The sequence below is a fragment of the Haliotis rufescens genome, unplaced genomic scaffold (genome assembly GCF_023055435.1).
Source record: "Haliotis rufescens isolate VD_foot unplaced genomic scaffold, xgHalRufe1.0.p SCAF_5, whole genome shotgun sequence".
NCBI classification, from domain to species: domain Eukaryota; kingdom Metazoa; phylum Mollusca; class Gastropoda; order Lepetellida; family Haliotidae; genus Haliotis; species Haliotis rufescens.
Genome location: NW_025964223.1, coordinates 25,627,032 through 25,652,971, shown reverse-complemented (window position 1 = coordinate 25,652,971; position 25,940 = coordinate 25,627,032). Strand labels below are relative to the sequence as shown.

General features: G+C 38.5%; 1 protein-coding gene across 3 annotated transcripts; it reads left to right on the top strand.

The window, feature by feature from the left end:
• The first annotated feature begins 4,476 nt into the window (after positions 1 to 4,476).
• On the top strand, positions 4,477 to 22,076 carry LOC124110965. Of its 3 annotated transcripts, XM_046470500.2 has the most exons (8): positions 4,478 to 5,060; positions 5,485 to 5,505; positions 11,913 to 12,032; positions 14,355 to 14,401; positions 15,158 to 15,650; positions 17,180 to 17,284; positions 17,875 to 17,902; positions 20,591 to 20,728. In XM_046470500.2, exons 1-7 carry the CDS (start codon positions 4,713 to 4,715, stop codon positions 17,884 to 17,886), a joined length of 1,146 nt encoding a protein of 381 aa, XP_046326456.1. In that variant the 5' UTR covers positions 4,478 to 4,712; the 3' UTR covers positions 17,887 to 17,902; positions 20,591 to 20,728. The 3 variants fall into 3 exon arrangements, with proteins under 3 accessions (XP_046326450.1, XP_046326456.1, XP_046326441.1); XM_046470485.2 differs by lacking the exon at positions 17,875 to 17,902 and having other exon boundaries at positions 20,591 to 22,076; XM_046470494.2 differs by lacking the exons at positions 5,485 to 5,505; positions 17,875 to 17,902 and having other exon boundaries at positions 4,477 to 5,060; positions 20,591 to 22,076.
• Positions 22,077 to 25,940: the final 3,864 nt, after the last annotated feature.

Here is a 25,940-nt window from a genome sequence, read left to right as displayed (position 1 = left end):
ACACAATGATTTGTGTTTAACCGTAAATAACGCTTACGCAATGCCACGGCTTGGTGAAAATCAACGTCTACGCGTCATGAGTAAGCTGCAAACAGGAATTACACAAAAAGAAGTTGCCAGACATTATAATATTCATCGAAACATATCGAAATATTATCTATTTGGAGACGTAATCTACAGCAGGTAAACACTAATGACTTGTCACGGGCCGGCCGTCCACGTGTGACATAACGTCAACGACAAACAATCATATTCGGTTGGTGCACCTACGGAATCGATACCAAACTGCCACATTGACAGCTCGGACACTGGGTTGAGACGCAAATGGTGGTCACACCCGATATTGATATTGTTTATTGAGTTGTTACACCACCCCTCTTTTAGGGCCCGTAGCTATGTCTCCTGTCACCAGGTATGAGTTTTGTCAATGCATTTGATTTTATAAAACATTGATCAGACGAATGACCAAATATTATGGATAACATTTACACCACTTTATATGAAGCACTGTTGCTTTTTTCCGTTAGAATAAATACAGTTCATGGTGTGGGAGGTGTGGATTCAGGTTAACATCAAGCATAGCCGATCCTGGTCATGTGGCAGTTATAAGTGGTCTAAAACGGTGAGCAGTCGGTTGAAAGTTGCAGGGTTAAACAGCCATAGTCCAACGACTTGCATCAAGATGACTGCTGATAACGTTTAATAATGAACGTCTTAACGTGGCGAATCACGGCTCGACTTTACAGACGGCCGAAGTCTTGTTTGGAGACAATGAGGTGACACGGCCTCGCATCGCCTACAGCTGTATGTGACAGACCTGATTTGTCTTTGTTTTGAATTTAAACTCACGGGGTTTGTTAACGCCATGAGGTTGTGGTACCTGTCACCATAGAATACCGTGGATAATCGAGGATGGTCTATTTCAGACAACCATTCAGTTCTTCTAGTTGTTTTAGAGTCCTCGTAAATCTTGTCCAGGAAGTACATAGGTAGTGGTGACTACTGGGATATGAGTGGCTTTTCTAGACGACCCTTTTTTAAAGGGGACAAACATAATCTGCTATAAACTACTTTAATCAAACGTCACGTATAAGACAGCAAAAATGCTCGGGCTTATATATATATATATATGCTCGTGACGATGAAGGTCACGGGTTACAGTGTGTCAAATGTCATTGTAGTATATGCGTGTAAATAACTGTTGTATGTTAGATATAGGTTATAAAGGTAAACAGCCATGCATACGCATCCACATTTGTCATTATCCTGCAATGAGAAAGGTCTATTGGAGGGCATATTGTTTTAGTATGCCTTCATCCCGATTCATATCGAATTATGCGACAGACGAGTGTTTGTAACAGGAATAGCGGGGACGAAATTTGCAAAAACGAAATCCACCTCCAGATAGGCCGACAGGTTGAACACAAATGGTTATTATACATTTGTAAAGTTAAGGAGAAAGGTAGTCAGACTGACTGACTATGGGAGTCAACTTCCTCATCTGTCATTAAGTCTTTACCTGTACGGCAACAGGCAGACAGACAGACAGGCAGACAGACAGACAGTGTTTATTGACACCTGAATACACACTCATTACATACGCAGATCACATGACTATAGTTAATCTGTCCCACCCTAGTCTGTCTTACAGACCCTGATACAAATATATCAAATACAGCCCATGCAAGTCTATAATGTTTGGCAAGTCTAGATTTCTGAAGAGAGGCTCCGGGCTCCTTTTTATTAAATTTTAATTAAGATAATTTAACAACTGTTTTTTTTTGTCTGTACGATATGTTCATTTCAGGGACTAGATGTTAGTCTATCCCACCCCCAACCGCCCTTTTTAAAGCATACTGAATAATTATACAATTGGAAGTTTTAGAGATGACTGGGAATACATGCTGTAAACGTATTATTACAACACTTAACTATCTTAGTTGGTAATCTGTCTTCCACAAAAAGAATACGGCTACCAAACTGGAATTGAATTGCGAATTATTTGCTACGTGTAGCACATGTTTGTTACCTTGTGATCACACCGCTTGCAGGGATTGCCATGTTATTTCTGTATATTTAATTGCATGACGTCATTGTTGTGAGTTGTCAGTGGATGAACCTGTCAACGCTGTGACTGATCTTACCGAGATCACATGCCATGTAATATTGTCATGCGCGCGTGACATCTATGACCATATAAGGGAAATTGCATAAACCATTGCACAGTAGATGAAGCGGCCTACGGGAGAGCACCAGGTGCTGAATGTGGTATATCCAGCCACTGACACATGTCGCTGACATAGTTTTAATTACCTCATTAAGGCTTGATCAATGTATTGTATCTTACGGGCGTGCCAACCTTGCAGTTTCCAGTAAACAATATGTTTTAAAACCGTCTGTGTTTCAGTGAAATTATACTTTTAAGCATTCTTTCGTTTACATCTTGCAAAACAATTTAATTCTAAAAACAATCTTTCCGGAACACACCGTTTCGGAGTATCTGCTTACTCCTTCATCAGGTGAATTAATGCTGCGAAGAGAATATACACATGTTCCAGTAAGAAAGAACACACACACACACACACACACACACACACACAGACACACACACACACACACACACCACACACACACACCACACACACACACACACACACACACCACACATATATATGTAAGAACAACAACAAGAGTAATAAGATAAAAAAGGTCGAAACTTAACAAGGGAAGCCAACAGTTAATTGGCGCTAATGGGTGATTAGAAATGGACAAATGGAAGTCAATAAACTTAATAGTTCAGTACTGTATTTGATAAGGGTATTATTTTGAACCTTAACTTGCAGTGTTTCGGCGACGTAAGCAATAGTACGTTTTGATAACGTTTTTAAATATTTGGTCGAGTCCAACTCTCAGGTGCATACTTTATTTTGCTCGGCAGTTTATGGATGTCTTCCTCTTCTCCGTCTTTCTATAGTATAACATACTTGATTTTCCATCTTACTATCTAATGATATTTTCACAACCTGCCTTATATTTAACAGATGTTATATTTGGGATAACACTTCCTCAGTAAAGTACAAATTCTAGTATTTATTTGCCTTAATTTGTTTCACATCACTTCATACAACTCCCGAAAGCTAATTTTATACGCAGACATTAAAATGATTGATCTATAGCCATACTTAACTGTGTCTGCACATTAAAAATAACATCGTCTGTTTATTACCTCGAGGTAAAGAATGTGTTCATTGCAATTGAAATAAGATCCATCAATCAAAGATCTGTCGTTAGCAGGTCTACACTGCCAAGTCGGTGACGATGCACGTGACATGTGCCTCCACAAAGGCGACCCTGCCCTTATTAGTCGAGGAGTGCTTTGTAATCCTGCGCTTGCATAACGACGGGATTATAATGCCATTATGAGAACGCTGCGTATTAAATAAACTGGCCCCATAATTTGGGTTTCACGCGAAATTAGATATTTACCTAATGTGACACAAAACACGTGAGTAATCGCCTTTCTTTAGGGTGGAGCTAAGACTGACGGCGTTAGTGGTAACGCCCGCATAATGCTTTGAATATTTTGTATGGACATGTATATTTGGAATGTGTTTTATAGCTTCTAAATTTAAACATGAATTGAATAGAAACATATTTATATGATGATACATGTTGTAAAACATTTTAAAAATAATTCTTGATGTAACCGCGCATGCCTTCACACACGCTTGGTGGTGCTTTCACTTTATTTAATATGAAGCCATTTCACCAGGTAGCATGAACACCTCTATTCCAAAATAAGGGACTGGTATTTCAATACAGGTGTGTGGGGTGGGGTGGGGTGGGGTGGGGTGGGAGGGCTTTGTGGGTGTTAGGGCATGAGAAAATAAAACAGCCAAAGATGGGGTAGCTAAAAAATTCCACAAGGGGAGGTTGGGGGTGCTGAAAGAATGACACAATTATTTTCAAATAAAATCATTATTAATTTGAACATTAATTAGAGACTGCTCATTTGTTATGGGAGGGGGGGAGGTCATGAAAAAAATGTTACATCAAATTGGGGGGAGTGGGTCAGTTTTTTTCCATAAAGGTTCGTAAGTCTTTTTAGCAGGATCGCCATATAGAAAACTATGTATTTTCTCTTGATGAATACAACACTTTATTATGAAGTAAATATGTTTTCCATCGTTTACTCAATACTCATTCACAAGATGTGTGTGTGTACTTGTTGTTATATACATATTATAAGTATCCTAAATCGAACTAATTATCATAATGCTATTCCTTACTAATCAAAATGCGCATCACTCGGAAGAGTGCTTAAAAAGTATCGACATGATATCAGCATCATATATCACAAAAGAAATAAGGTTGTCTGTCTTTCAGTTCATCAGGCGACTGTCACCTGAAGCGAGACGTCCGGAATTTGTCGCAACATTTCTCGTACCTTGCAATATGACGTTGAAATGGTGACGTCATGTTGAAAGCAGGTGCAAGTGAAAACGAGGCAGATTACGGGACGCATTATTTTGTTTGATCGTCAATTTACCGAGAACTTGTGGGCTACAATCGATAAGCAACGCAAATTCATTGAGCGGACTGGATTCCTGATGAATACTTCTACTGGGTGCTTCATTTTCAGCCAGCTATGATGACGGATTGAATTTATCTTGCATTTTATTGAAGTCGAATTTGTACATTTGCTTGTCAACATGGCGTCCAGCTCAGTGAGTCAAGAGAGCTTAGACATGGAGGACTTTGAAACGACGCGACAAAGAAACAGGATAAGGACACACCGAGGGAGAGGAATGTTTTACAGGGGGGACAGAGACGGAGGGGATCATGTGGATCGTGAGGGTCGGGACCAAAACGGGGAGGGAGGGGAAGGCCATCCAACATCGTTCAGTCAAGACCACGATTCGCCCACGCGCACGGTTGGCAGAAGCAAAGATAAAAGAAGCCGACCAAATCACCTGCACAAGGGGAAATTACCAAAAGACAAGAGGAAGTTGAGGGAGAAAAGAAGGAGTACCGGGGTCGTCCACTTGCCGTCAACTGAGGTATGTTTGTTTGGAAGACAACGGCCAGATTTGAATAATTTCCCTTGCTACTATTCCATGGCTGGAAACCAGCTGATAACATGCTACATTGTAAGCATTCCGATGACATCATACCAACTCAGTATTATATAATTGTTGTTACAATGTTGTAAATGTTGTTTAGTGATTGTCACTTTTCCTTTCTTCTCATTCCCGTTATGAAATTGTTACTGTCACGTTATTTGTTGAACTTTGAATCACCTGTTCGTGTGACATTCTTGAGTTTACTATGTCAGGCAGGTGTTTGCACCCATTTCCCTGACGGGGCATGCGTGCCTGTTTTCTTCTATCGTACATTATATTTCCAAATATTTTTGTTCCTTGTTTTGTTGCTGTTTCTTTTGTTTATCTCTGTATGTCTCTTACCTGATGTGTTTTTCTACAGCTGTCTGTAGCAGATGTAGGGGTATGACAATTCTACTTTACAGACTCACTTATCTCTGCTAAAACATGTAACATATACAATGTAGTGACATGGCTGTCAACTTTGAAGCTTATTATAAGATATACTGCCTTGAACATTATTGCAGACCAGTTAAATTAAGTGTGACGCTAAACAAAAGCAATCTGTGAAAAAATAGTTTGAGATAAATGCTGAGTGGCAAATTCACACCTATTTCTCCATTGTTTGAATTGTTTGCGTCCTCAGCATTTTGATGTCATATGAGTATTGTCATAAAGAATGAAGATGATATTATCCATTTCTCATGACATCACAGAAGAATAGACGTGTCATCATTTGTCAATAGTGCATATGGTTGATGTCTCCTTCAGTAATTCGCAAACCTACATTTTTCTCCATTACTTACGAAACAAGAGTATTGGGATTATATTAAAAGATTATTTGTCACTCAAGATTTCAATATTTTGATTCTCTAAAAAGATAATCTCAATTCTTATTACTTTGTTGAACATTTCCTACACATGTTATTTGTTATTCATGGCATATATGATTTAAAAAAATAATAACATCTGTTTTCTGTAATTTTCTAGGACAGCCATGTCATTACATACCTACTATTATCTTATCATATGTAGACTTTCCAACATAGATCTAAACTTTCATTATTACATATCAGTTGTAACATGTCTCCTTTTTAACATGCTTTTATCAGTATCAACCCCTATGGGCATGTTAAGGCTGAAAGTTCCTTTGGCCATGTTTGGCACCAGCACTTTGCCAGTACTGAATTTACTCCTTAACTTGTACACTGGTCCTTTCATCTAACAAATGATATTTCATTTCTTGCATAGTAAATATAATGTTATGTCGTCCAAAAAGGTTTGAAAGTTTGACCTTTCTTAATTTTCTGCTCCACTCGTTTGATAATTAATTAATAAAGAAAAGTCCTCTTTCTCTAGTCATGATCTTCAATTTGAAAACACTGCCAGAGAAAAAAATGACTTATTCAGCCTAGGTAAAGCAACTGAAAGTCTTTAATAATCATGATATATTATGTAGCTTGTTCTAAACATGATAATGATGGCGTAGTTATGATTGACATATAATTCATTTCATTACATGCTTTTGAAATAATATAATGCTTATTGCTTTACATATAACTTGTTTAAACATGTTCATGGTACCTCTCCATAGATGTAATACTGCTGACACGTCTCTCTCGCCTCTCTCTGACTGTCAGTGGTATATTTCTGTGTGTTGGAAGTTCTATGCCATGGGTAGTGGTGTTGCCAGCTGGGGAGACGAGGCAAGTCTTGGGCTGCTTGTTACTGCCCTAGGAGTATGGAAGGGAGCTTTGTTATTATTGGAAGTAACTTGTACTTTCATTTACGGGTGTAACGATTCACCGATCATGTGGTACATCGCGATACTCTGTGCCATGATCATGATGATATGAGAATTGTACCGTGAGGTCTAGTGGTGTAACGATTCATCGATCATGTGGTACATCGCGATACTCTGTGCCATGATTATGATGATATGAGAATTGTATCGTGAGGTCTATTAGTGTAACGATTCACCGATCATGTGGTACATCGCGATACTCTGTGCCATGATTATGATGATATGAGAATTGTATCATGAGGTCTAGTGGTGTAACGATTCATCGATCATGTGGTACATTGCGATACTCTGTGCCATGATTATGATGATATGAGAATTGTACCGTGAGGTCTAGTGGTGTAACGATTTACCGATCATGTGGTACATCGCGATACTCTGTGCCATGATCATGATGATACGGGAATTGTATCGTGAGGTCTATTAGTGTAACGATTCACCGATCATGTGGTACATCGCGATACTCTGTGCCATGATTATGATGATATGAGAATTGTATCATGAGGTCTAGTGGTCTAACGATTCACCGATCATGTGGTACATCGCGATACTCTGTGCCATGATTATGATGATATGAGAATTGTATCATGAGGTCTATTAGTGTAACGATTCACCGATCATGTGGTACATCGCGATACTCTGTGCCATGATTATGATGATATGAGAATTGTATCATGAGGTCTAGTGGTCTAACGATTCACCGATCATGTGGTACATCGCGATACTCTGTGCCATGATTATGATGATATGAGAATTGTATCATGAGGTCTAGTGGTGTAACGATTCATCGATCATGTGGTACATCGCGATACTCTGTGCCATGATTATGATGATATGAGATTTGTATCATGAGGTCTAGTGGTGTAACGATTCATCGATCATGTGGTACATCGCGATACTCTGTGCCATGATTATGATGATATGAGAATTGTATCATGAGGTCTAGTGGTGTAATGATTCATCGATCATGTGGTACATCGCGATACTCTGTGCCATGATCATGATGATATGAGAATTGTATCATGAGGTCTTGTGGTGTAACGATTCACCGATCATGTGGTACATCGCGATACTCTGTGCCATGATCATGATGATACAAAAATTGTATTATGAGGTCATATACTAATACAGAACGATCCAAATTTTTATAAGCAACTGAGAAAGATGGCATGTAAAATTCTACGAAAATGATGTTTGGTTGGTTGGTTATTTAATGCCGCACGCAGCAATGTTCCAGCTACATGACGGCAGTCTGTATGGCAAGCATGGGTTGCTGAAGACCTATTCTATCCCGTATCTTCACACTGTTATGCACAAGAGATCTCAAGCCTCTTTAACGTTAATTCAAATCTACTCATGATGATGGAACATGTCTCCTTGCACAACCTTACTGTCTATGTGTACCGTATCTGACGAAGTGTATCACAGCACGACCTTACTGTCTATGTGTACCGTATCTGATGAAGTGTATCACAGCACGACCTTACTGTCTATGTGTACCGTATCTGATGAAGTGTATCACAGCACAACCTTACTGTCTATGTGTATCATATCTGACGAAGTGTATCACAGCACAACCTTACTGTCTATGTGTACCGTATCGCGATGATGTCTATCACAGCACAACCTTACTGTCTATGTGTATCATATCTGACGAAGTGTATCACAGCACAACCTTACTGTCTATGTGTACCATATCGCGATGATGTCTATCACAGCACAACCTTACTGTCTATGTGTATCATATCTGACGAAGTGTATTACAGCACAACCTTACTGTCTAGACCGCCTCTGCGGTCTAGTGGTAGAGCGTCCGCCCGGAGAGCGGAAGGTCCGGGGTTCGATCCCTGGCCGCGTCATACCAAAAGACGTTAAAAGATGGTACTTGTTGTTACCCTCGGCATTAAGGGGCTAAAACAAGGACTGGTTGGCTCGGAGTCAGTATACTTCTATCTGAGTGGGGTATTCATGTTAAACTGCATCATGGTATTTCAGTGTGCTAGCACTATAAATCGGCATCAGTCCGGACTAGTACAAGCAGTCACACACACACACACACACACACACACACACGCACACGCATACGCATGCACGTCGCTATATAAGTGCAATAATCTTGGACATGATGTTAAACCCAATTTCACCTCACCTCACCTTACTGTCTATGTGTATCATATCGCGACGAAATGTATCACAGCACAACCTTACTGTCTATGTGTATCATATCGCGACGAAGTGTATCACAGCACAACCTTACTGTCTATGTGTATCATATCGCGACGAAGTGTATCACAGCACAACCTTACTGTCTATGTGTATCATATCGCGACGAAGTGTATCACAGCACAACCTTACTGTCTATGTGTAGCATATCGCGATGATGTGTATCACAGCCAAACTTTACTGTCTACTGTCTATGTGTACCATATCACGATGATGCATATCATATCATATATCATACTATCCTATAAATAGTTTCAAATGATTTGAATAATGATTTTATGTTTGTGTAATTTGTAATATGTAATATCCAACAGCTGTGATTTCCATGAGTAATGCTTCTGATGTTGTTCTCGAAGGACTACAGCAAACACAGTCAACACGTTCAATGCTTTGCTGTAGAAATGATTTGTGGGCTTAATTGCTTTAATTTGGACAGTGTAGTTTTGGCAAATGTTGTACAAGCATTCGTGAGAAGTGTTCCTCAGCATGGGCAGATGCTTACAAACAGATTGTCTCATTACAACCTCTCTTGTACTTTCAACAGCGGTTAGTAACAGTCCTGAACAATGTGCTTAATTCATATGAAAATATCCCTGAAAAAATATTGATTTTTATACATTCCATTGTAAAGCTTATTCCTAATTGACATGCCTGACATGTCTGGAACAAGTTAATGACAAAATGAGTATTTATTATTAACGAATGTGGAATTACATACAGAGAATGGTGAGTAATTGTGGTGTTGGCTGGAGTACGTATGCGAGTATATCCTGTACGTGTTCCTTGTGCCCATGTGCTGTTAATGAGGCTCCACAAATCAATTATGTTGTTTCTATTTCTAGGTTGCTTACCACATTAACGTTAAACATGGCAAATGACTTTCATTATCGTTAAAGTATGATAAGGGTATGTGTCTACAATCAATGTGTTTATTGGTGGTTTGACAGAGCACAGGTGGTTTAACCATGTTGAGTGGTTTAAGTGCCACAACCTGCTTTTCAAGTAGTGTTTAAAGATCTGTTGTATCATCTGCAGGTTTGAATCCCTTGATATGGTAGTGGGTGTGTCTACACAATGATTCTGCTTCTGTTTCACCAGACTGATAAATATCCTGGTGCTGGGCCTTCTTCGCACATAGTCATGTTAAAAATGATGACTGTCAAGGTTATGCCACCAATATGAAAATATTGTTTGTTTATGTAACCATGGAAACATGACATGTTTAGGGATAACATGTAACTAGCTACAGGGTAGCCCTCTAGTTAAGGTGTTTGCTTGCATGCAGAGTACTCTGGTTTGATCCCCACATCATTAATGTATGAAACCTAAGGTCCATCAAATGGCTAAAAATGTAATAAAACCATTCTCACTCACTCACTCACTCACTCATCTGACTGAGACAGACTTTTGTCGTTAGATGTTGCCAAGTAATTATTTTCAAATTTGTTTAGTTTTGACATTTGAACTAGGTTTGTTCACAACTGTTAAATCTCGGAAACAACTTTCAAATCGTGTATACTTGTAATAAGTGCCCCCTTTGGCAATTTTGCAAGGGCCCGGGCACATATTATGGTAAATACCATATAATTATGGATCATGCTATAACAGCTATCATGGTTAATAAACTTGATATAATTTCTTCATGATTTTAATGGAAACTTCCTTGACAAGGATATGAAATATGCTGGTCGGCTTGTCATGGTAGTCAGTGGTAGCAGACTTTGACAAATACAATGTTTTCAGGTGGTCATCAGGACCAAGAAAGTGATCTTAGCGCTACGACGATCGTAAGTCTCATGTTGAAGTATGGGAGTTAGGACAATCGTAGTGCTGTAAACCCAGAACTACAGAAACCACCTGTCCCACATTAATAGGCTACTACAAAACACCAGTTTGAGTAATTTCACAAAGTTTCCATGCCTTTATGTCACGAATTATGTGCCAAATTCAGTCCTTTCCTTCTGAGAACATGTTTAGCAATGGTTGAATGTAGAGTCATGTCATGTTTCCCTCTAGCCAGTCGACAGCCTTGGTGCTATGTTACTGGTCTGGCATTTGTCTGATGCCGACCAGCTTATTTGTCAAACCCTGTCTCGTATCAATAATCAATATTATTCATGTGCCATAGACATTGTATGAACAATATGTATGATATTCATGATAGGCCCAGGCCAAAACAATGTCTTGTTTTTTCATGATTTTTCAAAACTGAGTAGGAAGGCTCAGGGATGAATTTAGTATTTCTATTTCTATTTTTTAGCATTGTTTAGTCTTGTTACTAGGTTACAAATCTACAAAAGTTAACTTGATTCTTCTACATTTCTCAGATAACTTTGTATATGTGTGACCTATATTTAATTCAGTTTGGCCTTGGATTACCTAGTAAATCTGATAAACTATGAATGACATGGCTTAAGCAAAAAGTTTAAATCTGGTGCTAAATGTTTTGAAATTGTGTTTTACAAGATATTTTTATGAAAAGTAGATGTGGGGGCAAATTTTGTGTAGGGCATGAAACACAGAATATTCTGTTATTTGAGGAAATATGTGATTAAATGGTAATATGTGTTGTTAGTATACATGGTAGGCACTGCAAAGGTGGAAATACTTTAATTCATTACTACCTGTCACACATATTTAATATTTATGTATACAATGACACAGATGTGTTTACTTTTCATATATATTGTGATATTGATGGACACATATACCTGGATGCAGAGACAATATACCAGAATAACTGAGTTTGAATGTTATGGATGCAGAGATTTGTTTGTATGTTTCAGAGTACTGGAGACTCACTGGATGAGGACGATGATGATGACAAAGTTGCCATGGAAACCAAGAAAAACACAGCATTTAATGAAATCACAGATAAAAACAAACCAGCTCATGAGAGACATGATGTAAGTTAAGAAAGGGCACTTGAAACTATATATGTTTTATGCTGCATTTAGTAATATAACAGCTGTATTATGGCGGCCTCTTCAATCCAGGGATTGACATCATGAGCATCCATCTTTGCAATTGGTATACAGTAACTTGCATCAACTAAGACAGCACCTCTTACGACAAGCTTGGGTTGCTGAAGACCAATTCTAACCCAGATTTTCACTGGTGGGAAATTGGTATATTGGGACACAGTTTAAAATTTTGAAAAAAAAATATCTGAACTATTTTAACTGTGTAAAATGAATGTCATTGCTAAGTTTTCATTTAGCCATAGTAATATGCATTCAAATTAATGCTGCCAAGTATTTTTGTGAAAAGAGAAATTTAAGGACTCTGTATGTTCAGTATGTAACCATATCATAACCATGGTAACCTTATTGTTGTATGTGAGTTAAGAAGATGTTATGCTTGCATAGAGCTTTCTTAATCCTAAGTTTGTATCATATCACCTCCCTACCGTTGTGTAGGAAGGATCAGTATATCTGTCTGTGTGTCCACCAGTCCTTCTATCTAACCACTTTATGTCTCTTTACAACTCCAATAAGTGTATGGTTATGATACTTTACTGTAGAAGTGATCAAGTATTTTTACTTTGGGGGAAGTTTAAGTTGGACTTAGGCTGTGATTGGGTGTTTACGGAGCAAAACTAGTGAACATATTGATTATTTTCTTCATGAATCATATAATGATGTGGTGCCTAATTTCCATGACTTTCAGCAAGGGTGACGTTGTTGATGTGCTTAAAAAATAAGTAAAATAATGTAATTTCGAGGTATGTCCTTTACATGCTTTGAAGCAACAGGAACTTCACAGTGCTATTATGAATTTGACGATGCTATTGACACTCTAAAACAAGGAATTTCGGACACTGTATTGCCATGTGTCGGTAAACTTAAGTAGGCTAATCCTGAAGATGTGTAACTGATACCATTTTAGATAACAATAGTATTGTCTACTGAATTCTTCAAATGCAGAATAATACATATGTTGCATTCAGTCAGGATAAAGGAGCTTTGAATGGGACCTGTACATCATGTTAAGTATGCCCATAAGCCATCATGGCAAATCCCCCAGTTGTGACAATCATCAGTGTTATGAGACTAAGTGATCTGTGTGATCAATGTTTTATTCCCCTTATGCCATGCTGTATCCTGTATATCGGCTGCATGTGTGTACATATTGTACTTTATGAGCCTGTTTATGGTGTTATCAGACCTCAAGCTGCAACAATGTGAGGCCGTTAACAACATTGTTGTACTTGAGATACAGGCTATCTGAAGTGGTGCTTGTAGCCACTGGAGGACTCTAGTATTGTTGGCAGCTCCCACTCCAGTAGATACTGCATACTGTCATACGGATCATAATATATGCACCCAGCACCCAGTGTTGACTCCAACATGGGTGAATTCAAGCTGACTGAAACAGCATGAATTTTTTGTGATGGGAATTCTCCTATTCTGACTTTCAGAAACAGGAAGTCCAATGAGTCGTCATATTTGGTGACAGTGGTTGGAATTCACCTGAATACAACCAGCAAACTAACAAGACGCCACTAAAACCCTGACATGTTATCCCTCGGGATACCATTTACAAGTATCAGACAAACTCCGGCTGGTGGATTGTGACAATGAGATGTGTTCATGGATTAGAATACATAACATAGTCTTATACTTGATATATGCATAGATGTTTTTGCTGTAATCGCCTTATACATATCTTGGTTACCATGGTTACATTGATAATATTCTTTATTGCTGGTTGTATCAACAATCATGGGTACAACATGTACAATTAGTTAATCATTTGCACATTGTATTGCTACAATTATTTGATAGTTCATGTACAATTTGTGGTCAGTTCAGTCCCAGAAGCTGTAATAGGAAAGCCTAGAAGAGTCTTCTTAGTGACTCCCTGTGTTATGGCCTCTAACCATGCTCACTCACTCACTCACTCACTCCACCCACATCAAGCTGACATGCTGTGATATGAAGTACTGTGCTACAAGTATTATCCTCCAGAGGATTGTGACCATGGTAACCCTGACTTCCAATCTGTGTGTCATTACTACATCTGAAATCACTGTTGTCTCCCCTCACCATGCCATGATCCTATAATATTGGTTCAAGTTGCCCTGACTATCACTCACTACATTTCAGTTTATATCCCAACATACAGGAAATTAAGACATGTTCTACAAGGTTAGAAATCATTTTCAAGTTCTGTTTTCATGAAACTGTGCCCCTCACTGACTGACTGACTTACCTTTCTTGTTCCAGGGTCACAGTCACCATTCAAGTACGTTCACAACAAGGAGAAACAAGAGGTAAGACTAGGTAGAGGTCAGTAGCCACTGGGCAAACTGTTTTCTAACATGGCTCAACTGTTGCAGGACTGACCACCTCAGTGGTGTATGTTTAGTTTTGCAATGTCCATCAATGACTTACAATAGTTTTTATTGATAGTCAAACAGGATTGTATGTAAGTCAGGCAAGTTTTGTGGTGAGTCACAAAGTAAAATAAGTAATATTTCAGCCATTGGCCTTTTTCAGTCCTCTCTGAGAGTGGAACTGAAAGTGAAATAGTCCATTCATTTGGTATCAAAGTTTAAACAAACCTTGATTACATTATAAGAAACTGTACTGTATTTCAACATACGTGTAATACATGCAGCAAATGCCCATGAGTTTGTGATTCTTCATGTTAATGATAGTTGAAGGATCTGCCTCATACCTCATCAAACTCTGCCATACGTAAAGAAAATAGCTGGTGATATATTGAAGTACTGCATGAAGGATTATTTATGTTTTCAATACTTATCGTAACAGAAATAAATATAACAACAAAATATCAAAACATCACTCATGTACAGAATGTGAACACCCACTTTTCAGGAGTGTCAACTCACAGCAGGACATGTAGACAAGATGCCTCACTTTTGTAATCTCAAATCTTTTAATGTCAGGCACTTGCAAACCTGTATTGCAATCATTCAGGAACAATCTCTCACCTGACCTGATTCAATTTCTGCTTTGCCATTAATGGTTGACTGATAGTATACAGAATCATTTTTCTTTTTCAGTCCATCTGATCTCGAGGCTGATCTGGAGGACAACCAAGATTACGACAGTACTGTCAGCCATTCAGAAACAAATCTCACCCTGATCGGTCGATCCGAGTCATCTGATACCCACATGTCCCAATCTCTCCTGGACAGGCCCGTAGGAATATCCAAATTTACTCGCTGTTCACCGGAATCTACCAAGTCTTTCACTTCAACGCACATGGCCAACATTAGTGATCAGGAGGCCAAGGGCTCAGTCTCGTCTATGAACACTTCCTCTGTTTTGTCTCGGTACAGAGAGTCAGAAGCTCCGCTAAGAGACATTGATCAAAACAGATCCAATATTTCTAAGATGAGAGACAATAAGACCGAGTCTTCGTATGGCTATTTGTCGTCCCGGTTCCGTGATAAGGACCAGTCTCATGGTTCATCTCGCCTCAACTACCATGTTCCACGGCCGTTCATGACGCAGAACAATGACAATGCTGCTTCTTTGGAGAAGGTGAAACAGGTGACTTGATTCTTATTTCCTTTCTTTGCTGGTAATAGAATGACCTGTCTTCAGTTTCAGCCCCCTAGGACTGAGGGACCATCTGAGTAATGGCATGGCAGTTGTCTGTCATCTGTCCATCAGTCTTCAATTTTTGCAGAGATGCCTAGCACCATAATTAGACTTGTGACATTATAATCAAGTTGTTAGTATGTAACAATTTGATATGTGTATCACTGGAAAAAAAACAATCTTGAAGAATCCTTTCAGATACCTCAACATCAAGGGACACCCTCTGTGGTCTAGTGTTAGAGCGCGTCTGCCTGGAGAGTGGAAGGTCGGGGTTCAATCCCTGGCCGTGTCATAGCAAAAGATGTTAAATGATGGTACTTGTTGTTACCCTGTCTGCTGCTTGGCATTAAGGGTCTAAAACAAGGACTGGTCAGCTCAGAGTCAGTATGCTTTGTCTGAGTGGGGTATTCATGTTAAACTGCAGCATGTTATTTCATTGGGCTAGCAATATAATATGGGCATTGGTCGGGACTAGTACAGACAGACAGACACACAAGCACATGTGCAAGCATGTCTCTTATAAGTGCAATAATTTTGGACACGACGTTAAACCCCATTTCACCTCAACATCCAGGAATCTGAAGTATTATTATCTTGTGTAACTTAATGGTATTCAGATGCCAGTTGATCTTGAAGCCAGGAATATGAGAAATTGATTGCATATACTGATGACTTGTACGAGGTGAGCAGGAGTACCTAGGTGCTCTTTGTTTAACTTTCCCCTTGCATTGTCTTGTACTGATGACCCATTCAGCAGTGTAGAGCGTGTCTAAAGAACAAAAGATTGTTGTATATCTGACCTGATTCTTTGGATTGTACTCATGGCAATGTGTGGCTAGAGTACAGCATGCAGTTTACTTTGCTGAAACAATGATGCAGGTTTTAGAAGTGAGTAATATCTGCAAAATTATTTTTTGGGAGCCAAGAAAGAAAAAACATTGATAATAAAATGTCATTCCTTTATTACAGATTAATAATTTTGATACTTCAAAACTAAAAGTATTTATACGAAGGTCTTTCTTTCATAGTGCTAAATGTAGCATGACATAGGTATAACCTGGCTGACCTGCTGTGTTGCTGGTCTCTCTCTGTTAACTGGGTCCTCTGTTCTCAATGTTAACTTGACGCCTTGTTTCTACTATCTGTTAACTGGGTATTCTCTCTGTGAACTGGGTATTCTTTCTGTGAACTGGGTATTCTCTCTGTGAACTGGGTATTCTCTCTGTGAACTAGGTTTTCTCTCTGTGAACTGGGTATTCTCTCTGTGAACTGGGTGCTCTCTTTGATAACTGGGTGTTCACTCTGAACTGGGTGTTCTCTTTGATAACTGGGTGTTCACTATGGTTACTGGGTGTTTAAGTGACACACTGTCAATTTGGCCCTTTATCTCCACGTTTCTTTCTCTGTGTTTACTGGGAGTCCAGTGTTCATTGTTAACTGCTCCCTGTATGCTGACAAAGTTCTTGTTGATGTTGCAGCTGCTGGAGAAAGAGAAGGAGGAGAACAAGAAGCTGCAGCAGTTGCTGGAGGACAAGGATCGCAGGATAGCTGAACTGGAGAAAGAGGTGTCCCTCCTCAATAAGGTATTGACTGATGATGACCTCATCTCAGTGTGATATAATGGTAGACAAGGAAGGTGGCTCTCCTTGACAGATGACAGTTGCACAAAACCTGACCCCTGATGATGTCTTCATGACTGATGTCTGATGATACTCTTGAAATACTACCCAAGTAATGGTATCTTCTAATAATAGGACTCAAACTAGCTGTTGTCACCCCCGCGGGATGGAGATAAGCCCAAACGGGCTCCAACTAAACAAATATTAAGAACTCTGAACTCTTACAGTCAATTTGTCACAGTAAGAAGCCAACTTCCTATTCCAATATCTTAAAAGTCATTGCCAGAGATTACATTGTTTTCATTTCTTATCTTCTCAGGAATATATTTAATTTTATAAAGAGGCATAATTGACAATGCAAGGTCTACATACTTGAAATAAAGGAGACCCCAACTCAAACAGGATGATGACAGGTTAAATAAAGCAGCAATAGTGTCAGCACTATTCAGTCAGTCAGTCAACAACCAGACAGCCCACAGTCGCTAATTACTGTATGACTATGAAACAATGTGTATTGTAGCTATATATTACATGTGACCTCTCCTACATTGCAGTGTTACCACTAAGGAATAGGAATACAGGGTAATAATCAGTGATACAGCATGGACGTTATTGATCCGTATTTCCCCTCTCTGTTGGCATGTCATCTTCCTACATTTGTTGTAAAACTTTCTTTTTCTTGTATGGAAATCATAGAAATGGCTTCACAGAAACCTATCAAAGTAATTGAATTTTTTGTAATATGTAATAAATATCTTGCAGGTAGCTTAAGTTTAGCATTGGAGGAAATATGTTTAGAATAGGGATAGGGAATGTGCAGATCTCTTGATAGAAATGCAGTCGTAGTCCTTATTGATTTTAACAAATAACGCTGTTTTATGACATTTTTCAACACATGGTAGATGTTCTTCTGATGGAGTCCCTTTGCTTGATTGTGTTTATTGTGATTTCATTTGTTGTTGTAATGCAGAATTTTGGTTGCCTCAAAACCCTTTGCATGGAAGCTGTGTGTGTTTGTAGCCTGTTAATATCACCCCTTGCCTAACTCCAATAACTTTAAGTTGCATTTAGTGCAAGTGATCTTTATAATAAGCCCTCCGTTCCTTTGATATTGCTACCGACAACCCCCACCCCCTGACCTGTTTTCCCAGTTTCCTGGACCAAAGGTCCAGTGAGCTCCTGTTGTGGCATTTCAGCATCCAAAATGAAAACTACATTCAGCATCTGTCAGGAGTCACATTTGTCAGCTCCTCCTCCACCTCTGGACAACTTGTTGCTTTCATGAGGCCCCGATGGCTATTGCTTGGCCAGTTAACAGCTATAGAAGTGTTAAGTCGGGGTAGGTGTCGTTTCCGGACTGAAAAACTGTGAAAGACTTTTCATCCCAACCTTATACATGTATTAATCAAGTGCTAAAGTGGTCACTTTTGCTATTTAGGATTTTTTCAAAATTTGATTTTTCTCTGTTTCCATGAAGACAAGTTAGACTTCGCTGAAATGGGGTTAGGTGTCGTTTCTGGAACAGAACTAAAAAACTATTCAGCAGTTTTTATCCCAAAGTGGTACATGTATTATTCAAGGGCTGAAGTGGTGCCTTTTGCCATTTAGGAATCCATGGCAAGAAGTTTGGCTTTGACTCTGTTCATAGTGGTTTCTCTAAAACTAATAGGTATTCTTTCATGACACTTTTCACACACAGGGACCAGGTTGTCAAATGATGCCTTTTTGCTATTTGGGAGTGTTTAGAAGTAATATTTTTTTCCATTTCCATGCTATTTAGGGATTTTTAGAATATATATTTCCATTTCCATGCTATTTAGGGATTTTTAGAATATATATTGTTTCTGTTTCTATGGCACCAAGTTTGATTTTTACTCTGATCATACTGGTGTGTACCTGACATAGAAATACAGAGTTCCAAATCCCAATTTCATGGTATTGTTTTGATAACAATAACTTCAGTTGTATACGGACTGACAGATTAGATAGAAATTATCTGATCAAGTTTGACTTAAAGTAAAAGTCAGATGATTTGTGCTTTGTAATTTTAGTCTCTGCCATTTGTTGCATAAATGCTGTATATGTGCTTATAACCGACTATGGTTATTGCAAACTAGAATTAGTGGTCCCTTTGTGGTTCGTTATAACCATAGTTTTCTGTATTCAAAATGAGTCTCGAATTAGCCTTATGGCAACAGTCTTGCACAGTTTCAGATCTCTTTCACTTTTGTCAAATTCTGCTTGTCTTTTCTGCTGAACCGTTTAAGTTGTCAAGATTATAAATGTGTTTCAGTGTTCCCCAAATTTAGGCATTCTTCAGATTAAGCATATAAATTATACAAACTATGAACCTTATTACATCATAACATTGTGAAATACAATTATTTTGCATACAGTTGGAAATAATGACCAAACTTAACATTTTGAAAGTTCCTTTCGGCTCAGCTTCAGACTCACTGCTAGATTGTGAACTGAATGTTTTTGCTGTATCTGTGAGCTATAGTACCACAATGTTTTATTGGGTTAGCTTGGTGAAAACTCTCGGTATTATTTGTTTGTAGTTTTGTAGTAGATGCATCTAGCTAGATATTTTATTGAATTGTGAGCATTCTAGGTGTATAAATACAATAGGCCTTGACCGTGAGCAGTAAGAGGGAGATAAACAGGTGTCATCTTGATAGGCAATAACATGCTTATTCCAAATTAGTAACTACACTGTGTTGACTGCAACCTTCTGAGACTCAACTACAGAAATAGTTTGACATCAAAGTAATCATTTAACATATCATCTGAACTATCTGGTTTGTTTTATGTGTTCTCTACATTTGTGTAGCTTGTTAATGATCTTGTTCAGAGACAGTAAATAGGACCGGTAGAAAACATTGCAGTGGGGTGTGTGCCTGCAAAACCTCAAACATTCTTAATTCAGGTCTTGTTTCAGCTCCCTTGAACTTGATCCTGTAGCAGTGATATTATTGGGGACTAAATGCATTAAAGACTTTTTATCAACTTTTAATTGAACATTCTTTGATATAATAATAAAATTTTAGAATATCTGTGCTGCATTTGGATTGTCAGTCTGTCAAGCATTTGCTTGTGATACCAAAGACCAGGGTCAAAACCTTATATGGATAAATGACACTTGCTTACTGTGGAATGAAGACCGATTTCCATCGTTGTCAAGGTTGCACTAGTCTGGGATCCCTCTGCCATGCCCAGGTTCACCTTTGTTGTTTTCTCAGCATTAATTGTCTGTTTTACTGTTTTCAGGAACTTGATGAAGTTGAAGATGAAAACATTAAACTGGAGGAGGACAAGAGTGCTTTAATCAAAGCCATGTCTCAACTTAGTACCAATGTCTAGTGATCGTCATCTGTGTTACCAAGTTTGGCTGATGGAGGGTGTGGGGCCCCCCTTACAGGGCCTCATGGTCCAGCAAGTGTTGTATATAAACCAAACGGGGCCCATGTGTCAAGTTATACATGTTTATATCAGACATGTCCTGTAAGCTGAACAATTTTGCCGTTTAACCTGTAACTTCAAAGAAGAGATAGATCAATGCCAAATTGCTTGAATGTGTTTTATTGTTGTGTTTTAAACACTTTAGTGTGTTAGTTCAAGGTGATGCATCTAAGAAGAATATTAGCACCAGATGCTACGAATTTCATGTGAAACCAAAGACCATCACAAAGACTAAATGTATCAATGTTTCTTTTTATACACAGATCTGAAAAACAAATTTTGTTCATATCTTCACAAATACGGTAGTCAACCTTTTCAATAGGAAAATTATCTGACCACTTGCAAGTCTAACCCTGGTATCAATCTCATATTCATCCAAAAGTATGTACAAACAGTATTGCTTGAAGAACTGATACTGACATTGACATTCATCCTTGAACTAACTTTTGCTGCTGTTTTGAAGTCACAGGTTGAAACAGCAATTGCCGTTAGGTGCTTGTGCAGTTACTGCGATATCCAACTTGCGCCAGTTAGAACCAGTGTCTACTGGTGATGGTCCAGTTCTTAGCGTCCATGTTTAGTGCAACGGCTCATTGTCATAGATTATCATCTATTTGTTCCAGTAAGGTAGAAAATATTACAGTTTATTTATAACCTGGGATGCCAGTAGAAGCTGTTCTGTTGACAGTTTGAGGTTTAGGGCTAGAATGATACGTATTTGGAATGTAATGTATGAAGAATATCGTTTGGATCACTGTCCTTTGAGAGGAAATTGTTATACTGTTTCTTGAAAAGACATCATTTACTGTTATTTCTATGATATCATTTATGCAGATTAAGCAGTTATGACGAATACCAGAATTTGTAAGGTGTTGACCATGTTGACAATTTTTCTGAATTTGGTGATGAGAAGGTTGGACTTGTAGGTAAAAGTCTTCCTAAAGGTGCATGAGGGGGTACAAGATAGAGGTAGATGTGATATGGAGGTAATGGATTTGTGTTGATATGTATCTCTGATCATTCATGTGTTAAGTTCAGCTTTATTATGTGTGCCACATTCATGAAGTTCAACAAGACATTTGTCCTATGTCACTTGGAACTCTCTTTGGCTTCTTGTCACCATCAGTATCAGTGTGTAAACGTGGGATCCTCATCCAGGTGTCCATCACAGCCTGTAGCTCTAGGTCCGTACTCATTAACTGCCAGCTGGACACTTATCATGAATATGAGCTGGCAGTCAAATAATTCTGAATAATTTGAATATGACTTTGAGGCTGCAGTTGTCCAGATTAAAGAGCCTCGCTTTTACTACCCTTTTTCCCTTCTTCGAAGATCCTTTCTATAAAATACATTGCATATCTTTCTTTGAAAAGTAATACATCAAATGTTTTCAATTAAGCTTTTATTAATTTCGAGTGGGTCATTAAATTTGAATGGGCGGGAGATGAGAAAGAAAAAATGAAACTGCAGATTGCCCAAGTTTTCTTCATCAATATAGTGCTGAGATGGCTTGGCACATTAATATAATCCCCCACCTGCCTGAAGTAAGAATCAAAACAAACTTTTTTATTGTTCAAGTCTTTTTCATGTTCATAGGTCACACTTGCTTCTTGGCATGATGGATTAACGATAGTAATATGGAAGAATTGTGTGGTCCTTAAATTTTTTTGAGTAGTGTAATACCAGTTTACACAGTCTCATTGTACAACATGCTGCACCTCTAATGCATCCTCAGATGTACGGATCTGTCGGAAGTTGTCTTCAATAATTATTGAATGAATATGCATTTGAAAATAATTAAGACTTTTTCTTTTTTGGGGTTTATCAGGCTTACAGTTTATATTTTTGCTTGCTACTTTTCTGTTTGCCATGCAATGTGTTCAATATGATCAACGCACAATAAAGCCTAATGTAACCAAATAACATTAACAAGTTTACTGGTTTACACTGGCAGTAAGTTGCTTCGGGGGGAAAATGATTAGTTTCGTTTTCCCTCTTCATTTTTCAGCTGCACAACAAGTTTCCAGTGCAAAACACAAGCCAAAGAATATGAAAAATGTTTGCTCAACTATGCATGGTTGTGAAAGATTTCTCCCCACATTTGTGATGTACTTGTGCTTGTTGTTATGTGGTTAATGAACAGTAGGACTTGTCCAGGTCAGGATTGTGGTTCAAAGTTCAGTACAACTTCTTATGGTGTTTTGTCAACATCTGTCCTATGGCCTCAGGGTCTTATCTGTAAGTGCCTCAATGAACTTGTAGTGTTGATAACTTAGGCAAGCCTATACTGCCTCCTCCGTGTCACATGGGGACACAAGTGACCCAGTTGTCTAAGGCTATAAAGAGATGCTTCTCTTAGGCGTGCCAGAAACCTAGGATTGTGGGTTGGAATTTTAGTTGGCCCTGAGGTTCTAGGTTTGTCAGCACCATTCCCATGCTCGTAGTTTTGGTAAACATCTGCAACCTGCATCACTTCAGGCTTCCCTCCCACATCAAGCTGACACACCATGATAGTAATGAGACAACTGAAGTAGAGACAGACAGAGACAGAGGCGGCATACAACCAAACACACTCACTCACTGGGGTAACCTGTTGATAAAAGCAGTGAGGGCTGAAGGTCTGGGTTCAATTCCTAACATGGATCTATTGTGTGATGATCTGCAGTGTCGTTTTCACCCACGTCCGCTGTCACATGGTGGCCAAGCCTCATAAGGCACTGAGAACACCTGAGAAGTTTGTTCATAGTTTTGTACCATAGTCATGACCTGGAGCCTTTGTGGCATTTTGAAAACTGCCAACATTGCAATCTTTCAAAACAAATTACGAATCCTTTATGGAACATCATTTCTCCATTTGTTTTACTTCAAATTATTCTTGATGGATTTCATGTTATTTATTCAACATTTGTCTCTTATTAAAGCTACTTTTTTAAAAATGTGATACAGGTATTGTTGCTGATCATTATAGAACATGGTATGATGAAGTTATTTTGTTTTTGTGCAAGGTTTGCTAACTTTTCCTGTGATTAATTCTGATGTTTATTAAATATTTTCCCTGTGTTCACACTTTGTAGCCTATGTCATCCCACGTCGAAACTTATGTAAGTGCTTGTTCTCATACTGCTGGGTGCAGTTCATTAGGAATCTAAGGAAGCTCAGAGAGCATTTTAAAAAAATGAATATTTCCTGTCTCATTTAAACCAGCCTGAGAATAGTTTTGGCTTGAGCAACTTCATGTGGGATTGAGCTATTGGTTGTGATTTTATTGTTTTGTTTATATTTTTCATTTCTAACGTGCCATTTACTTTATGATTCTAATAAGTATCTTTACAGTTTACATATCATCTGTTTAATGACGTTTAGATTTACATTACATGTACTTTTAAACAGACCTGTTTGAAGTCTTCCTGGCTTTGTTTGTAAATTACACATTGTGTATTGGTTCTGATAGTTTGAAAAAAATATCACTACAAGATTATTTGGCAGTGTGTGATACCAAATATTATGTCCAGGTGTTTGAGGCTGTCATTGATAAATCAATATCTGGATGCAGACTATTGAAATATTGTTTTGATTTCAATTAATGGAAGTAATCGCGTAACATAGCCAGTTTTCATTAAATATCTTGTCAACAGTGGTACTCTTAGAGAGTCTTTGTAATACCTTTCTCTGTGATAAGAACCCTGGACACATTCCCCCCCGCATCACAAGTGACATCCCCAACTTCATCGCCCTAACTGTACCTTCGCGCAAAGTTGCTCTTACTCATGAGGCCTCATTATTTTCATTTTAGACTGCCTCCGTGGTCTAGTGGTAGAGCGTCAACCTGGAAAGCGGAAGGTTAAGGGTTTCGATCCCCAGCCATGTCATACCAAAAGACGTTAAAACATGGTCACTCGCACACGCACACACACGTTACTAAATAAGTGCAATAATCTTGGATGCGATGTTAAACCCCATCCACCTCAAATATTTTCATTTTATGTTTCACAGATTTATTCCAGGTTTTCCACGCAAGGTCGGTCGAAATAAGAGTAAAATTAAATAGCTATGTCAACTATTGACAACTTCTTGATAGTCATGTAGACATGAAATTTATCTATAACATTTTATGTTGTATAGGAGGGTCTATATTACTAGAGGGAGACATAATAACAATAGATATTTTATGTTTCATTTGTTTCTTGAACCGTCTGTTTTCAGTAGGGGAGGCTGTCTCCTGAAACGGTATCTAAACAATGTGTGGCCTGAGAGTACCACAAAGGACTGAGAACAAAGCCTTGGTAGCCAATAGGTCCAGGCACTGAACAAAATGGAATGGTGATATAATACGGTAAATAATGGAGGATGCTAAGAAATAGGATGGACATAGATTAGAACATTTTACATTGATTAGACTCTTAGCCACTCTGTGAATGAATTACTTAGAATACTGTCTCTGTGGCATAAATGGTACAGGGTCTTACGGCGCCAATGGAAAGTAGGAGTCACCGTGACACACTGCATTGTTTGAGAGTCATGAACATGACAACATGGAGAGTTGTGCATGGGTTGAACTTTGATTGTACCAGATACTGATAACAAAATAATAGGAACATCATGTCGATGCTTAATCCCATGTTTTAAGTTATAGTTACAACACACCAAGACGAGTTGTTTGGGCAGTAAGAGCACGGTTTGGCTTGGCATTTGATTGACAGACAAAAGGACCGGGGCTTGCTGATCTTGGCATCAGCCAATGGTAATAATCTTTAACAAACCGTGCTCTTACTACCATGATACAGCACGGGTAAGATCAAAGGTACTGCTCGCAACCCGTGCTACAAGGGTAAAATATACAATCCCTTTTACTGTCACATGGATGTGTTTTTGTAGTACATTTGCTGTCTGATGAAAATAGGCTGCATTGGTTATGACTCATCAACAATAGGAGTAGAATATTTTGGATGAAACTTCTGTGAAAGATGCAGTACTCCAGTGTCCTGTGAAACCATCTTGATAGGATGAGTGTATATAGTTATGATTTTCATCAATGACAGTGCCATTGGGGTGTAAGACAATCACACAATTTATACTATGTTAAGCTTGTACTCATCAAGGGATAGAGAGACATTAGAGAAAACATGGTCGTAAGTACTGCATTTTTTGCAGTAATTTG

What these genes read in the sequence shown, in the direction of transcription:
- LOC124110965 (XM_046470485.2), top strand. Translation starts at nt 4,713, where the DNA reads ATGGCGTCCAGCTCAGTGAGTCAAGAGAGCTTAGACATGGAGGACTTT. An exon ending in TCCACTTGCCGTCAACTGAG is followed by an intron (nt 5,061 to 5,484) that starts GTATGTTTGTTT and finishes GTTTTTCTACAG; the next exon opens with CTGTCTGTAGCAGATGTAGG. An exon ending in CTTTGGAGAAGGTGAAACAG is followed by an intron (nt 15,651 to 17,179) that starts GTGACTTGATTC and finishes TTGATGTTGCAG; the next exon opens with CTGCTGGAGAAAGAGAAGGA.